The sequence below is a fragment of the Oncorhynchus mykiss genome, chromosome 19, assembly GCF_013265735.2.
Source record: "Oncorhynchus mykiss isolate Arlee chromosome 19, USDA_OmykA_1.1, whole genome shotgun sequence".
Taxonomy (NCBI): Eukaryota; Metazoa; Chordata; class Actinopteri; order Salmoniformes; family Salmonidae; genus Oncorhynchus; species Oncorhynchus mykiss.
This window is the reverse complement of record NC_048583.1, coordinates 58,242,790-58,259,392: the sequence shown is the minus strand read 5'-3', so window position 1 is coordinate 58,259,392 and position 16,603 is coordinate 58,242,790. Positions and strand designations below refer to the sequence as shown.

General features: G+C 44.5%; 3 protein-coding genes and 2 non-coding genes across 8 annotated transcripts in view; 1 reads left to right on the top strand and 4 right to left on the bottom strand.

Annotated features, from left to right (window-relative positions):
- wdr20a (WD repeat domain 20a) lies at window positions 1–7,824 on the bottom strand. 2 transcript variants are annotated; one of them, XM_021574798.2, is made up of 4 exons: window positions 7,478–7,822; window positions 3,200–3,382; window positions 1,629–2,921; window positions 1–1,002 (listed from the first exon to the last, which is right to left on the bottom strand). In XM_021574798.2, exons 1-4 carry the CDS (start codon window positions 7,745–7,747, stop codon window positions 952–954), a joined length of 1,797 nt encoding a protein of 598 aa, XP_021430473.2. In that variant the 5' UTR covers window positions 7,748–7,822; the 3' UTR covers window positions 1–951. The 2 variants fall into 2 exon arrangements, with proteins under 2 accessions (XP_021430473.2, XP_021430474.1); XM_021574799.2 differs by lacking the exon at window positions 1–1,002 and having other exon boundaries at window positions 1,721–2,007; window positions 2,091–2,921; window positions 7,478–7,824.
- LOC110498184 lies at window positions 7,764–10,378 on the top strand. 2 transcript variants are annotated; one of them, XM_021574801.2, is made up of 6 exons: window positions 7,764–7,827; window positions 8,009–8,122; window positions 8,419–8,486; window positions 8,636–8,710; window positions 9,259–9,354; window positions 9,445–10,378. In XM_021574801.2, the coding sequence occupies exons 2-6, from the start codon at window positions 8,083–8,085 to the stop codon at window positions 10,015–10,017; spliced, it is 852 nt and encodes a 283-aa protein (XP_021430476.2). In that variant the 5' UTR covers window positions 7,764–7,827; window positions 8,009–8,082; the 3' UTR covers window positions 10,018–10,378. The 2 variants fall into 2 exon arrangements, with proteins under 2 accessions (XP_021430476.2, XP_021430478.2); XM_021574803.2 differs by lacking the exons at window positions 7,764–7,827; window positions 8,009–8,122 and adding an exon at window positions 8,129–8,320.
- A 309-nt stretch (window positions 10,379–10,687) lies between these two features.
- dync1h1 (dynein, cytoplasmic 1, heavy chain 1) overlaps window positions 10,688–16,603 on the bottom strand; it is a 55,727-nt gene continuing 49,811 nt past the window's right edge. For both annotated transcript variants that reach the window (XM_036955170.1, XM_036955171.1), the window contains exons 68-75: window positions 15,601–15,818; window positions 15,083–15,186; window positions 13,066–13,280; window positions 12,576–12,729; window positions 12,209–12,351; window positions 11,589–11,757; window positions 11,284–11,408; window positions 10,688–11,056 (exon numbers count right to left, since the gene is read on the bottom strand). In XM_036955170.1, coding sequence (XP_036811065.1) covers window positions 10,928–11,056; window positions 11,284–11,408; window positions 11,589–11,757; window positions 12,209–12,351; window positions 12,576–12,729; window positions 13,066–13,280; window positions 15,083–15,186; window positions 15,601–15,818 — 1,257 coding nt within the window. In that variant the 3' untranslated portion in view covers window positions 10,688–10,927. The remainder of the gene's footprint in view (window positions 11,057–11,283; window positions 11,409–11,588; window positions 11,758–12,208; window positions 12,352–12,575; window positions 12,730–13,065; window positions 13,281–15,082; window positions 15,187–15,600; window positions 15,819–16,603) is intronic.
- On the bottom strand, window positions 12,858–12,927 carry LOC118941556. Its single transcript, XR_005037853.1, has one exon. It is a non-coding gene; the product is annotated as a small nucleolar RNA SNORD50 (small nucleolar RNA).
- LOC118941559 lies at window positions 15,996–16,067 on the bottom strand. Its single transcript, XR_005037856.1, has one exon. It is a non-coding gene; the product is annotated as a small nucleolar RNA SNORD50 (small nucleolar RNA).

The following is a 16,603-nucleotide window of genomic DNA, read 5'->3' as shown; positions in this document are numbered from 1 at the left end:
CCGACTGGTTTTCTGATCCACGCCCCTACGTTTTTTGTTTGTTGGCATCTGACCAACAGATGCATGTCTGTATTCCTTATGAATTTATTTAAAATGGACTTATTTCCTTATATGAACTGTAACACATTAAAATCGTTGAAATCGTTTCATGTTGTATTTATATTTTTATTTAGTATTGACCGAGCTACAGACGATCACAGGTTTCGGTGTGCCTCGTCTTCCAGTCAGAAGACAGTCTGTCATCGTAGGTGTGGTTTTTGCAGTCACTGTAACAAAATCTGTGCAAAGTTCTCAATGGAGAGATTCTATAAAAATAAATAAAACACTTGTAAAGAATTTGGTTAGAGGCAAATCCTTGGATGCTAACGGAAGGCAAGGCACACCGAAACCTGTGATCGTCTGTAGCTCGGTTAAGAAAATAGTTGGGACTCTAGCAACTTAGATACCTTTTGACAGTGCACATCTTCAGAATCATAAAGGCTAAACAAATTGATTTTTTGTGTGCAGTTTTTAGACTATGGTTGGTGAGCAACTCATGGAACTCCATTACTTTACTGTAGCGGCTGGTGGCAGTCACTCCTGGTCCATAGACCACTTGCATAGGAATTATGAAATTTTCATTTTAAAACACAAGCATAATTTGATTGGTTTGCATCTAACTAAGCCAAGCTCAAAGTCCAGATGTGGGAGCGAAACGAGACAAAAACAAAAAAAACATTTTAAAAAATCCAGAAAATACATTAGAATCACTGTCCAAAATGTCTCCACACCCTTTCCATTTCTGCATTTGAATACTTCTACCATCTAGACCATGTGAATGATAACCAAAAAATAAAGAGAGAATAGAAAAAGTAACAAGAGAAAGGAAAAAACTTGCAATGCATTGTGGGGTGAAGAGCAGCACCAGGCTCTGGTGTAATGCAGGTTTCTTAGCAGCAGAAATAGTGTTGGCTATATTATCGTTCCACTGGGAGAGACTGCTTGCTTTTGGGATGACAAACCCTGGAAAGGAAAACAAGGAGATTTGACATTGGGGAAAGTTTTCAAAGCATCAAATGAATCAACACCCCCCCCCCCCCCCCCCCCCCCATCTTCCTTCTCCTACTTTCCTGCATTCAAATGGCCTTTGCACAGCAGTTAGTGAGTGCATGATGCAGTGAATATAATGCATTAACGTAGAAAGCTGAAAGAATCGTGCAGAGGTCTTGCTTGGTTATGCTGCGGTGCAATGTGGGATGGTAATGAGTCAAAATGGGTGTTTTCGAGCCGATGCACACAAACACCCTCAGTTGTGATCAATGTCTTCTTTCCACTGATAAGGAGGGCTGCCTAAGTGCACTTACTTATCCACCAGGTGACTTGATTGTACATAATACAAGTGTCTAACCATTATTCATATTTTGAAAATGTATGGGCTTTGCATGGGGTGGCACACAAAACTTACACACATACAGACAGATTTGAGATGGGATCTCCTACACATGCAGTATGTCACAACACAACGCTGTCCAAAATGTTCACAAATATACAAAAGTTTTCAAAATGGATCCTTGCAGTGCCCAAACTAACCACAAAGACAAATGCATGGGTATTATGCAGAACTTAAATTCTATTCAAAAAGAACTTACCACTTTTCCAGGCCTCGCCCATGTCCAAATAAATCCCTCCTGACAAGCTGTCACTATACAGTCCTCAATAAATATTAAGACAGTCAGTCTCTCATGTGCTATCTTTTTACAGATAAGAGGCTCTAGTAGGGGTAGGTCTTCCATGTGGGGACAGAGCGGTGTCCCCAGAGTCTTTGCAGGGTCTGTTCTGGATTTGGTGAGCATGTTGAGCTTGTCACTGCTCTTGCTGCTAATGTGACCCATGCTGTGGTTCCGTTTGTGGTCGGTCTCCTGGTGCTGCTCTTTGCGATCGTGAAGGGAGAGCGTTGCGAACTTGCTGACACCCGAGGCGATGGCACTGCTCTTGTTGTTGGCAGTCATAGCTGGCGAGTGCGGTAAGCTGTTGGAGCGTGGCAGGGGAGAGGAGAGGGAGTTACTGGGGGTGTTGGCGCTGCTATCGTTCGTGCTAGGGTTATTACTCACATTGTTCACTATGTCACCAGCGACTTCACCTCCCGCCGGGGGGCTGGTAGCGTTCATCACATTGGTGTGTGTTCTTGTCCGGGAAAGCGGGAGGTGGGGGAAAAGTATATCTTCTGTGAGGTCCCACAAGCACAGCTGAGTGTCCTGGCCCACTGAGCCAAACCTGTATGTGGTGTGTACTGTCCGACTGTCTGTGGAGTTGCGTTTGGAGAGCCGGGACTGCGTACTGTTGGCCCGGTCGCGACCAAAGTGGAGGCCCTGGAAGTCCTCGTCGCTGCCGTTAAACTCCATAGGGTCTGCATCCTCCACGCTGGTTGTGTAGTGATCAAACGCCACCACGCTGACCCATGATTTGTGTCCGTGACCGCGCGCGATAACCCGGCAGTCCACAAACGACCACACGGTCACCAGATCATCCTCACCCCCCGCGACAATATACTTTCCGTCCGGACTCCAGCACATGCACAGCAGACCCCCAAAGTAGCTTTTCATGGTCCCGTGCAGCTCCACCGCGTCAAAGTTGAAGACCCGAAGGAAGCCGTCCTGGCTGACACACGCCAGAAACTTCCCGTCGGGTGAAAAGGCAAACTCGTTGAGCGCTCCCTCGCCCACCGTCCATTTGAGCAAAGGGTTGCGTGTGGATTTGCTCTTACACGTGTGCACAGAGTAGTTCTTGCCCTGTTTGAGCAACTGGTAGTGAGGCGCCGTGGTGCCGCACGTGTTTTCTACGTTGTACAAGTACATGTTTCCACTGGAATGAGCGACTAGGAACAACCTTTCTAAGCCGGGCACCCATTTAACACAAGTCACTCTGGATTTGTCTATTAGTCTCTGGGGAAAGCATTTCGGGAGAGAAAGGGAGGAGGGAGAGAAAGGGAGGAGGGAGAGAAAGGGAGGAGGGAGAGAAAGGGAGGAGGGAGAGAAGGAACAAAACATGTTCAAATGCAAATGTAAGCAACACTGGCTTTCATTGAGTCATGTCAAAAAAATTACATTTGAAGTCAGTAACTAAACACCCTTTCTCTCTCTACCCCAATCTATGGTGGTTTTGGCCAATCACAGCTTTATGTGGCTTTACATTTCATTTGGAGACTTTCATGACAACTTACTTCCTCATTGAAGAGCTTGCTGGTCTCTCTCTTGATGGGGTCGATGAGCTGCACTTGGCCTGCCGAGAAGCCCACCAGCAGGGAGACGCTGTCCGCCGTGGCCGTCAGGTGGTTGAAGTCATGACATGTGGGCTGTGTTCCCTTGTATATCCTCTTGTCGATAGGCTTGCTCAAGTCAGCCGCCTGAAAGAAAAGAGTACAAAAAAAAAAAAAAAACAGTGAGATACGGTTACTGCCCTAATCTTTTCAGTGTTGTGTGTTTTCGGCTCCTGGTCAAATCGCAGATCAAAGCATCAAGGGTGGCATGCAAAAGCAACGAAGCCAACTTGAGTAGAGTGCTCATGACGACATAGAATTCTTTGAACATGACAGCAAACACAAAAGGCCTTTTGAAGTGGTAACTAGGTCTATGACGCAGCCTTTGAAGTCAATAGTTTAATTGCATTACAGTACAATCAATTGTAATAATCAGAGGACATCAAAAAGACATCCTTAAAAAAAGATCTTCCTGAAATAAAGGCCTAACATAACAATGTAGTGTCTCAGGGGGGGCTTGATGCGGTGTGTTACGAACAATACTGACATAAAGAATCAGACCAGGGCATGCAACTCTAGCCTTTTAAGTTTGTGCTTTATTCAAAATGCCTCAGGGGCACAGTGAGTTTACTAGCACAACAGTCACACTGGTGACAGCAGATCGGAAAGTTTTAGAGTGGAAAGTTTTCTTGTGTCTCCAGACAGCTCAGCTGTTTTTGCATAGGCCTATTCCAACCATAGGCCCATAAGGTATATTCCAGTTAGGGAATGTCAGAAAGGTACACGCTTTAGCATTTAAAAAAAATATTTTTACTTTATTTAACTAGGCAAGTCAGTTAAGAACAAATTCTTATTTACAATGAGGGCCTACCAAAAGGCCTCCTGCCGGGACGGGATCATTCTTTTTTAAATAATAAAATATAGGACAAAACACATATCACGACAAGAGAGACAACACTACATAAAGAGAGATCCAAGACAACGACATAGCAAGGCAGCAACACATGACAACACAACATGGTAGCAACACAACATGGCAGCAGCACAAAACATGGTACAAACATTATTGGGCACAGACAACAGCACAAAGGGCAAGAAGGTAGAGACAACAATACATCACGCAAAGCAGCCACAACTGTCAGTGAGAGTGTCCACGATTGAATCTTTGAATGAAGAGTTTCAGATAAAACTGTCCAGTTTGAGTGTTTCTTGCAGCTCGTTCCAGTCGCTAGCTGCAGCAAACTGAAAAGAGGAAGGACCCAGGGATGTGTGTGCTTTGCGGACATTTAACAGAATGTGACTGGCAGAACTGGTGGAGTTCTATGTGGAGGATGAGGGCTGCAATAGATATCTGATAGGGGGAGTGAAGCCTAAGAGGGTTTTATAAATAAGCATCAACCAGTGGGTCTTGCGACAGGTAAACAGAGATGACCAGTTAACAGAGGAGTATAGAGTGCAGTGAAGTGTCCTATAAGGAGCATTGGTGGCAAATCTGATGGCCGAATGGTAAAGAACATCAAGCCGCTCGAGAGCACCCTTACCTGCCGATCTATAAATTACATCTCCGTAATCTAGCATGGGTAGGATGGTCATCTGAATCAGGGTTAGTTTGGCAGCTGGGGTGAAAGAGGAGGGATTACAATAGAGGAAACCAAGTCTAGATGCAACCTTAGCCTGCAGCTTTGATATGTGCTGAGAGAAGGACAGTGTACGGTCTAGCCATACTCCCAAGTACTTGTATGAGGTGACTACTTCAAGCTCTAAACCCTCAGAGGTAGTAATCACACCAGTAGAGAGAGGGGCATTCTTCTTATCAAACCACAAGACCTTTGTTTTGGAGGTGTTCAAAACAAGGTTAAGGGTAGAGAAAGCTTGTTGGACACTAAGAAAGCTTTGTTGTAAAGCATTTAACACAAAATCCGGGGAGGGGCCAGCTGAGTATAAGACTATCATCTGCACATAAATGGATGAGAGAGCTTCCTACTGCCTGAGCTATGTTGTTGATGTAAATTGAGAAGAGCGTGGGGCCTAGGCCCAAGCCTTGGGGTACACCTGCTGTCTCAGCCACTGCCTATCACCAAGGATGTTCTGACTTTATACACTGCACTCTTTGAGGGATCTTTGGCTTGGTTTACTAACTACCTCTCTCAGAGACACTAACACTCCTTAGCCGGCCCACAAGAATGGAATGGTCGCCCGTATCAAATTCAATAAAAATAGCAGCACAACATTGCTTAGAATCAAGGGCAATGATGACATCATTAAGGGACCTTGTGAAGCTAGAGGGAAAAATTGCGGTCCCAAAGTAAACGGCCTATTTCTCAGGAACAGATTCTAGAATATGCATATAATTGACAGATTGGGATAGAAAACACTAAAGTTTCCAAAACTGTCAAAATTTTGTCTGAGTTAAACAGAACTGATATTGCAGGCTAAAACCTGAGGAAAATCCAATCAGGAAGTGCCCCTGTTTTTGAAGTCTCAGTTCTTATGCATCTCTATTGCGCATTTAAAGGGATATCAACCATATTGCTTTTTCTGTGGCTTCCCTAAGGTGTCAGTCTTTAGACATAGTTTCAGGCTTTTATTTAAAAAAATTAGCGTGAAGGATCACATTGCGTAAGTGGACAGGTGGGGGCTCTCAGAGTGAGTTGGTGCGCAATTGAGTAAGACGGCCATTGTTCCTCCCGCTGTTATGGAAAAAGCTACACACTCGGTTGATATATTATCGAATGTATATTTTAAAAACTACCTGAGGAATGATTATAAAAAAACGTTTGACATGTTTATGTGGACATTATGGAGACTATTTAGAATTTCCGTCTGCGTTGTCGTGACGCTCTTTCCTGTGGAATTCTGAATATAACGCAACAAACAAACGGCGGTATTTTGGGTATAAAAATTATCTTTATGGAACAAAAGGAACATTTGCTGTGTAACTGGGAGTCTCGTGAGTGAAAACATCCAAAGATCATCAAAGGTAAACGGTTAATTTGATTGCTTTTCTGATTTTCGTGACCAAGCTTCCTGATGCTAAGTGTACATAATGCTATGCAAGGCTATCGATAAATTTACAAACGCTTGGATTGCTTTCGCTGTAAAGCATAATTTCAAAATCTGAGACGACAGGGTGATTAACCAAAAGGCTAAGCTGTGTTTTCCTATATTGCACTTGTGATTTCATGAACATGAATATTTTCTAGTAATATTATTTGACTGTTGCGCTATGCTATTCAGCGTTGCTGATGACAATTATCCCGGATCCGGGAGGGGTGGTTCAAAGAGGTTTTAAGGGACATTTAAGGTTGCAGTGACACAATCCATAACCTGAGCGGAAACCAGATTGCATACCAGAGAGAATACTATAGACATCAAGAAAGCCAGTCAGTTGATTGTTGACAAGTTTTGATAAACAGGGCAAAATAGAATTGATGCACCTGTATAGTCCTTGTGAATATTGTAGAAGTTTAGATCTCTTTACACACTTGGAAGAAATTAAAAACTATAGATTTGGTCTACTATCTGCCACACTGAGGAAAATAGGATCAAGCACCTGTAGTCCTGCATTATCAACTTGTCATGTCCAAAAGTTCACAGCAACTCACTCACTAAGATGCCCCTCTGTCTGACTGAACTCCAGGAAGCACTTCCTGTCACCACACCGACACATCATTGGAAGTTAATGGAAATCTTGTATGCAGATTTAGATTCGGGTTATATAACATCTTCATCTGTATGTAAATGTCAAGTAATTGTGCAAATTAATTCACAACAACACCTTGTTCTTGATGCCACAACTGTTGTTTAAGCAGTCATGTAGCTAGCTTAACACCTTTAAAGGCTAGATTTCCTAGGTCACATCAGACAGAACATCCGTGCACTGTAATTCACCACCCAAGTGGAAGTACAAATAGAGGTCACTCTTGTGATGTCACGAGCATGCATTCACTGCCAATATTGGGATTCTAGCCAAATGTCCACCATGTCCATGGTGCGTCGATAGATGTTACAACCTAACGGTGACTGTCAGATTAGAGTTAGCCAGTCTGCTAGCTGGCTCGCTGTGCATACCACAACACTTTTGGACGAGGTGGACTGTGCAGTGAGAACAGACTGGTGGTGCTATTAGGACAGAGTGCTGTGCATTAGTCATAAACCATGAAAATTGGACAACACTGACCTGTGGTCATCAATTAAGACACATCAATTATAAGCAAGCTGACATAATGTTTAGCTACCTACCTTTCTAACGCCTTTGTAGATGTAGAAGTACAGTTCCCGGCCCACATTAAAACATATTCTGTCGCCGTTACCAGACTGGTCATTGACGTTGACGAAGGAGACTTTGACGGGGTTTGAACCCTGGGAATTAAAAGGCACCCTGTTGGGGCGGCTATATTCGGAGTGAGTGAGGAGTTTATAGACGCCTTCCCGTGTATTGAACTGAGTTTTAATTTCGTTCAACTCCTTCCCTCCTCCCTCCGCCGCCATCTTTAAAATGAACAATAACATTCATCCTTCCTCGAGCCCGGATCTTACGCATGGAGCATGCGCATCACCGTTCATGGGTAGCTTGGAGTCGACTCGCGCAAGTGAGTGTGACCTATTCAAATGGACAGGGGTTGAACAGATGAGAACCATTAAAACATGTTTTTTGTTCCAATTGAAGTTTAATACTGGCAAACTCACGTTTATCTCCTTGGTAAACGAGGCATGAAGGTAAAATTACCTGTTTGAAATGAACCAATGAAAACTAATAAACTAGTCAATCAGTTCACAGCAGTCAGCTGAGATGCTGACAAGGCGCACCTGCCCAAATCTGTGAAGTTGGTGGTCAATCAAGGAGCATGGCGACAACTAACCGGCAGCAGCAACACTCACTTCCAGGTAATTTTGGATGAATTGAGTCTCAGTGTTTACAGATGGTAGTGAGCAATGTAAACCGAATGCATACAGACTTATGCACATTATATTTTCATCCGAATAGACGTGCGTTTCTATAGAAAAACCTTGTTTTTAAACGTGACGAGTTTAACCAATGTTTTTACAAAAACGTGGGTCTTTTATCACAGAAGGCCAATTGAGGTGACGTTATGAATTGTGATGACAGAAAAACATACTCTAATTAGGCCTACTGATGGTTTACCTTATAAAATATACATATGGATTTATTTTACTCGCAGGTTTTCCTGATGACAGTCTTGTTGAAAGTGGCCCCAGTAGTGTGGATAAGCTTGCATTCAAATACATGGTGAGGAAATTCAAAGATGCAGTTGTATGCACATTTTGTATATTCTAGACGGTTAGTCAACGCCTGTAGCATAGGTAAACATTATTGTGCCACAACTTTGAGGTGAGTAATATGTAATAGCTCTTCTTTCTTCCCTTATTTTATTGTAGGAGCTGTGTAAAGTGGAGTCCAGTACTGATTCCGAATCAGATGTCAGTCCAAGATGGTCTGATACCAGCACCATGGTAATAGTCTCATTGTATGTCCTTTTGACTGACAGTAAGTTATGGTAGGCAGTCTACAATAATTATGAGCATGCATGCTGTTAACTCTCAAACTCCACCCTTATGAAAGACTGCAGTTACACTGCCCTCTGACTGCAGTCTTTTTTTTTGGTATGGATAGGCAGCATTCATCCACGAAATGACTTCCGCTACACTTTGAGTTACGCTGACGCACAGGTGGTGGCCTCTTGTCTTTCGTAAACAAGCGCAATAACATGGAGATATGACCTTGTGGGAACACTAAACCTATCAATGTGTATCAATTCAACTTTTTTCTTACTGATATGAAAGTTAAGTTCCTTATGCTTCCAAAAACTTCCGCAAGTGACTCATGTCAATGTTCAGATTGAGCATCGTGCTCTTAAACGCCTTTGTGCAATGGAACTGAGTCATGACCAAGAACTAGCATGCCCTCACCTTTTGATACAAGTTAAAAAAACGTATTTATTTTATGTTACGACTACAATGTTACGCACTTTAACTAGTTTCTACAATGTTACTCTGATCAGGGATGTGGAAGTAGTGCGGCAGAGAGCAGACAACCCATTCAAAGGATGCTAACATGTTCACACAAGCCGGTGGGACGATATTCGTGGCTTTCTTTGGTAAGTAGGATTGCAATTCACAAGCATTGATGAGCAAATCACTTACATTCATACTATACTTAACAGTATAAAATACCCGTCTCGCTTCAGTCCTTGGACCCATATGACGGTAGCTCAGAAGATTCGGACGAGTCTATAGCTGGCCCCAGGCGACCGAGGCAGGGGAGCTGCAGGTATTGGGGCAGGAGCCAAAGGAGGAACAATCACACTCCCACTGTCATCCTCAAAGAAGTGATCAAAAGTGGTGGTCCAACAGAGCCTCATCTCATTGATGTCCAGATGAGGTCAGCAAGTGACTCTGAGCTATGGACATGCAGCCACATGGAGACCATGTCATCCTGCAGCCACAGCAAGGGGCGGGGCCCTGTGGCAGAGACATCTGCAGACTCAGGAGTGCTCACTAAATCTTCACCATGCACACCTGTGTTTCCCACTTTTGTGGGGGCAGCAACCTCTGTCCCCAAAGTCCAGATACCAGAGAAATCTCCCGACAGTACTATCCCCCTCAGGGGTGCCTTCAAAAGGAAGTTAAGTCTTCCAGGAGCAGAGGCACTACAAGATTGTTACCACAGGAAGAAGCAGTGTGTCACCAAAATGGAGGCTGGGGATTCTCCTCCTGAGGTGAGCTGGTCCATGACCAGAAACACCCCCCCCCTAGCCTAGAGACACTATTGCTTATACCTGCTTTATCTACACAGGTGGCTAGGAGCGGTTTCTGGACAGGGTCATGACACTGGAAAAACGGGGACACTTGACCTTTCTCTGCAGAACAAGTAGACTAGGTGATTTGATGTTGAGGCTATTCACGTTAACTAGGAGAATGTGTCACATGTTATTTCTTCACTTAGATGCACTTTTTTTTTTTACACTAAATTGAATATATTCATTTGCGTTGTTATATTCATAAGGTGCTGTATATTTGGGGGGGACTGAATAAATCATGCATTTGCTAGTGCTATTGTATGGTAGTGGTAGACAGATTTGCTTCAGACTAATATTAAATAAAGCTGTACTACCAAATTGACTACATTTGAGTCCTTAATTTATTTCCAGACAGCTCCCCTCAATGTGAATTCATTGGGTACATTCCAAATGAGAATGGCAGACTACAAAGAATCATCTGTAGATATGAAAGGCTTGAACAATTATCCTATTGAGAAAATTCCACATTTACAAAGGGGCTAGTGTGCATGTCATTCAGCCTACAGAAAGCGGGAACTAAAATGCTCGGGTTTAGCCCCTCATATCGGAGAAGATGGATAAGCAGCAATATGGTTGCTGTGCTTTTTCTTGATCATGGACCATAGTCCAAAAACAAACTATACCCAGTCTGTTAGCCATGTTAAACCATTGATACTTTATTTTCCATGTCATTTACGCCATCATAACATACAGAATCCTTCATAAAAATTGTTACCTCTTTCCAACTTCCCTTTCACAATCCAACTGACCACATTACTCAAGACTTTCTTCCACTTACCAATGACTTAATGTTACTTGACTACATTACCCCGTGGACTACACTAGGATTAAGTGATTAATAGGAATGAGGAATAAAATACATTTCCAGAGTCTACTCTGTGCAGAGCACTGCCACTCCACGCTCGTAGAAGTTGTGAGGGTCTTCCTTGGTGGCGATGTCAAAGTCCACGGTGAAGATGAGATCAGCTCTGGTGAAGTTCAGATACACGGGGAGGGTGACCTGTGGGAATGACGGATATACAAGTGAGTGGTTATTAACAGTGCGATGTTCATGGTGTTTGGAGAACGACAAACTCCCAACATTCTATGAACCATCTATTGAAGGGAATTGTGAGAGGTCTGGTCTAGCATCTGTGGAGAAAATGTATATGTAATCTAGCAATACCCCCGAGGGGATATTGAAAGCGTTGTGCTCAAGCTTCACATTTGTATGTGGCTCAGACATACCATGTGCTTCTTCTCGGCGCTCAATTGCTTCACCCAACGCAGCTGAGTCAATGGCAACTCCGTGGAGATGTCATTGGAGAGAGACAGCTTGTTGTTGCCGTGGGTGGCTCCCTGCAGCTTCAGACCTGTCGGGGAGAAAAGGGATTCGTAAAGGTCACTTGGGTTGATCATGTATACTGGATGGATAAATAATCCAGGCCCTGGAGGATCCCAGCCAGACCATAACTATTAAAAGTAGCTTTGGTGTTAATTCTTGCTTTCTGGTACTGTATACTAATATAGATGAGAGTGACTGGTGAGCCGACCTTTGATGCCGAAGCTGCAGGCATCAAGCGCAGCCCCCTGGGCGGTGGTGACGTTGACCTCCAGACACAGCTCCTCCAGGGACCAGCTGTTGGCCTGGGCCACGTACTGACGAGTGGCCGTGATGTAGGCCTCGGGGACAAACAGGCTGCCTAGGCACACATGGATGTTCTGGACAGGAAAAGACACTGATTCAGAGTTGGTGGAGAGTTATGGGTAACACTAATGCTTAGAGTCCAATACCTCGTCTAATGTCAAGTTCCCGGGGTCAATTATGGTATAATTTCATTGCAAAGCACCCATTAATGGGATGGCTTTATTTTTAACTCTTAAAAAGTGACAACTTGTTCATGGACTTTAAAGTAGTTTGTCATTCAGAATTAAATGAATAAAATCCAATGGGATACTAGCAATATTCCAACCTAAAGAATTAGGCAAACCGGCTGTCTATGTTCATGGAATAATTTTAAGGCAACACCAAATCCACTTAGGTCTTCCTATCCCTTTGATACATGTCGTCAGATGAACAACCCCTTTGATATAGGAGGTCAGATGAACAACCCCTTTGATATAGGAGGTCAGATGAACAACCCCTTTGATATAGGAGGTCAGATGAAGGCACCTTGAGCTCCTTAGCGCCCCCGCTGGCGGCTCCCTGGGAGATGGCCTGCAGCTGTTTGACACGCTCGCTGAAGTCGGCCACCCACTGGATAACAGTCATGGACGCAGGCACGGTGTAGCGACACCAGCTACGAGGCAGGATACCTGGACGAGACACACCGTTAGCACTGGGAAGCCTTGTAGAAACTACATGCCAAATCCTAACTCGAGTTGCATGAGTATAACTTTTGACCATTAAGTAGAAACATCCATTGATGTCAATGGAAGACTTGTATAAAAACAACCAAGTACCACACATGGCCATTAACTATTACTGTAATCCTCACACATTGTCACGATGTAACCATATTAGATAATGAGAGGAGAACCTTTGACGAGGTCGTTGATGAGGGTGCGCAGGTCGTTGGTCTGTTTCTTCTTGCCCTCGCACACCTGCACCACATCAGTCAGGTCCTGACGCACTTCCTGCAGCATGCGGGCGCCCATCTTCACCTCGCGCTCAAAGAAGCGGAACAGAGGATCCTGTGTGTGTGTGTGTGGGGGGGGGGGGGGGGGGGGGGGGGGGGGGGTGTTAAATATATAGAAGTTGATTAAACAAGATATTTTCACCTGTATAGTCCTGGAAGAAACCCACACAGTGTTCGAATTGCATATCAGAAGTCAGATCCATATGAGATTCATTCACATGAAATCAGGTTTGGGATAGATTCATCACTTACTGCATAAAGGGAAAAAAGTAAATGTAAAAAAATGTAAGAGAGATTACAGTGTGTGTAGGTTGTGAATAAAAAAGGCATCAGAACGCTCATCAGATCCCAGGCGTCACACTGACCAGATGAGACGTTGTCGGGACGTTACCTTAATGTTCTCCACGGTGCGCTTCAGGTGGTTGACCACCTGCGGGATGAGCGTCAGCCAGTTGGTGGCGGTGGTGAGCAGCGTGCGCATCCATGCGGGCTGGGCTTCAGCCGAGGTGGACGCCGTGCGCTCGCGCTTAGTCTCCTTTTCGTAGGCCAGATCATCCTCATCCTCCAGCATCTGCATTTTCAGCATCTTACCCATCATGTCAGTGCCTGAAGCAGCCAGCAAGGGGAGCAGGAGAGGGGTAAGGGAGGAGAGAACAGGGGTGGAAGAGGGGAGAGGGGTGGAAGAGGTGAGACAAGCCCGGGGGAGGAGTGTGGGAAGAAGATATCAACGGTGGACCAAGAACATAGCCTTGTACTGCCTCATCCTCATAGACGTGTTAATGAAAGGGTTGTTGTGTTTCACAATCAAAAACAAGGGATTACAACATAAAGTCAAAGACGGACAGACAGTAAAACAACAAATCAACATCTGACAAAAACAAGTCAGTACCAACAAAATGGAGGGAGACCATGCAATATTTATTTAAAGAGGACCTATAGAAGTGAAAACATTTTCTGGGGCTCTCTGAGGAAAAATCAGTTGTAACCAAAGGATGGATGAAGGGGATGAGTGAATGGATTGAGGGGTGGATGGGAGGGATGGATGCATCAACAGCTGGGAGTTGGAACTGGAAGCCAAGCGAGACACGATAAATGTGAAATACAGCTGCTGGAGGGTGAGAACACCCCTCTGCTGGACAGAACACTCCCATGGGTAAGGCTACCACACGGGGGCCTTCGGTTAGAACACTGGAACTGCTATGAGGAAAGGAACAAGGAGAGGAAAGGGGCCTACAACCACGTTACTGGAAGCAGTGAGAGAATATGCTCTGTATCAATGGTAGTCATCAGGGCATAAAATGAACACCTGTCAAATGCAGGTAGATCTAGGCGTTGGTGGGTAAGAATACCCATTTTACTAGCCACGTTGGCGGGTAGGAGCACTTGTGCTGGTTGTGATTTAACACACACTAAAAAAAGCTGCAGTAGCGGTTTTCAAAGTACTGCTGCCATTTTGTTTCATAGCTGCTAATCTCACCTATCAGAGCTGTGCGTTCTGAGGGAAGTGATGATAGATTCATTTTAGGAGGCACTGTGCACAGGCATCAAAGTTAGTCTAATTTACTCTAAAGTCTACAAGGTGAGACTTTGTCCTTGTGTTTCTTGGCTATTTCAATTGTTTTGTTCACAAGCTTGGATGTTTTTCAACGTTAGTTTGACTCTGCTGCTTCAACTGATAGCTTAAAGACGCCCTAGTCAGATCCCAAATCTCTCACGCACACAGACAACTCAGATGGTGGTTGACCAATGTGATGCTGTTAAACACAAAATACTAGGTATATATTCTGTCTCCTCTTTGTTAAAGGGGCAGCTGAATATTTTGTCTCATCTGATATTTTGGTTAAAAAAGTAATTACTTCTTACTAAAAACCTTATTTGTTTTAGAAACATGGTCATCAGTTTATTATTTTTTATGTCATTAAGGTGAAAAAATATTTGGGCTGGTAAAAAATACAATTGGCTGGTGGACCAAACCTGCCACGGTGGCTGGTGGACCAAAAAGTACATTTTAGGCCCTGGTAGTCCTTCCTGTAGTTCAGAGGAAGGCAACCCTGTTCCTGGAGTGCCACTGCAGGACTAGTGATTTCCTGAATTCAACACACCTGGTCTTCCAGGTCGGTTAAATCAAAAAACATGGTGCCTGCGGCCCCTCCAGGACCAGGGTTGCCTATCCTTGCCCAAGTTAGAATATGCTCTACACCAATGGTAGTCATTTCTCTAGTTAGATGAGAATGAGGCCTGTGGAAATAAGATGTGTTACAACAGATATGGAGAGAGGAGAAACCAAAGATGAGTGATGAGTTTCGGCAGTCTCCTTCGCTGCAGACAAAGGATCCCACAGACAAAACCGGACAAGCCGCTTGAGTGCAGCTGCAGCCGGGGCCAACCAGCTGTAGCCAATAGCATACCCTGAGTGGTGAGCAGGACCTTCTCAGCGTTGCTAGGCAGGCCCAGCCAGGACGGGGTCTGGGTGTCTGGCAGCATCTCCACCCAGTGCATGAACTCCTCACGCCTGGAACCAAAGACAGAACAGTGTTACTGAGAGAGGAGGGAGGAGAGAGAGAACAGCGTTTACTGAGGGAGGATGTTAGAAAATCACCTGAAATGCCTAAATGTGTGAATTTCCCCTGAATTCCTGAATTTCATTTTACTGAGAATTGATCACAATATATAGTTTTTTTGTATGTACTGTATACTACACCTTAGTTTTCAGCTGATACACACGAAAAACACAAACGCAACAATTTCAAAGATTTTAATGCACTACAGTTGGATCTATGGATTTCACATGACTGGGCAGGGAGCCAGGTCCAGTCAGAATGCATGTTACCCCACAAAAGGGCTTTCTGACAGAAATACTCCTGTTGCGTTTATATTTTTGTAATATCACTAAAGTAAAACTACCACCCCAACCCCAGCCACTGACCGGATGCCATCGGGCATCTTGATGTCCTTGTGACCGTCCACCTTGAAGGCCAGCTTGAACTCTGAGTCGAAGCTGCCCGTGGTGAAGATGCGATCCAGGAAGGTGTTGAGCAGGCGCTGGTCAAACTCGTTGTCGATGCGGCCGCCGTAGATGGACTGGGCCATCAGGGTCTTCAGGGCTGCCCAGGGGATCTTGTCTGGGGAGATGTTCTGACGGCCCTGGGGGTGTGGAGGAAGAGGAGAACGGAGGGTTACCACCACAGAAATACATAGTATACCTGTTCTATTGTCACCACACCCATCCAACTTAGAGACTAGTAATTTTTTAGTTTTTATTGAGTGACCTTCAACTTCATTCCTAATTGCAAGAATGTATATATTATGTGTGTGTATTGCATATCAGCAGTCAGATCCGTAGAAGAGTTTCATTCACATGAAATCAGGTTCGGGATAAATTCATCCTCTAATGCACATATGTCAGAGTCAAGGCCCGCGGGCCACATCCGGCCCGCAAGAAGGTTTTTTACGGCCCCTGGGATGATCTTGATTTATTATTAGAACCGGCCCGCAGCAAGCCGGCAGCCCGCAGATCTTTTACACGCACCAATACTACATTTCCCACAATGCAAAGGTGACGCACCGAGCAGTAGGCTGCTTCATTTCAATATTTATTGGCACAGCAGTCGTCAGCATCACAGTAAAATTAACTTTCAGATACCCATCAAAAATGGCAAAACGGAAGGTGGATACTGAGAACCGGGGGTTTCAAACAAGGTGGGAGTCGGAGTATATGTTCACGAAGGTAGCTGGAAAACCTGTGTGTCTTCTGTGTGGAGAAAGTGTGGCGGTACTGAAAGAGTATAATCTGAGACGACATTATGAAACGAAACACGCGGACAAAAACAAGAATATGGACATGGAACAAAGGCTACAAAAGGCAGAGGAATTAAAACGAGGCCTCAAATCTCGACAGGCTCTGTTCAAAAAAGCCAAATCACAAGGCC

What these genes read in the sequence shown, in the direction of transcription:
- wdr20a (XM_021574798.2), bottom strand. Translation starts at nt 7,747, where the DNA reads ATGTTATTGTTCATTTTAAAGATGGCGGCGGAGGGAGGAGGGAAGGAG. An exon ending in GCAAGCTCTTCAATGAGGAA is followed by an intron (nt 2,922 to 3,199) that starts GTAAGTTGTCAT and finishes TGCTTTCCCCAG; the next exon opens with AGACTAATAGACAAATCCAG. An exon ending in GGGCGAGGCCTGGAAAAGTG is followed by an intron (nt 1,003 to 1,628) that starts GTAAGTTCTTTT and finishes TTTCCTTTCCAG; the next exon opens with GGTTTGTCATCCCAAAAGCA.
- LOC110498184 (XM_021574801.2), top strand. Translation starts at nt 8,083, where the DNA reads ATGGCGACAACTAACCGGCAGCAGCAACACTCACTTCCAG. An exon ending in AGCTTGCATTCAAATACATG is followed by an intron (nt 8,487 to 8,635) that starts GTGAGGAAATTC and finishes ATTTTATTGTAG; the next exon opens with GAGCTGTGTAAAGTGGAGTC. An exon ending in GATATTCGTGGCTTTCTTTG is followed by an intron (nt 9,355 to 9,444) that starts GTAAGTAGGATT and finishes GTCTCGCTTCAG; the next exon opens with TCCTTGGACCCATATGACGG.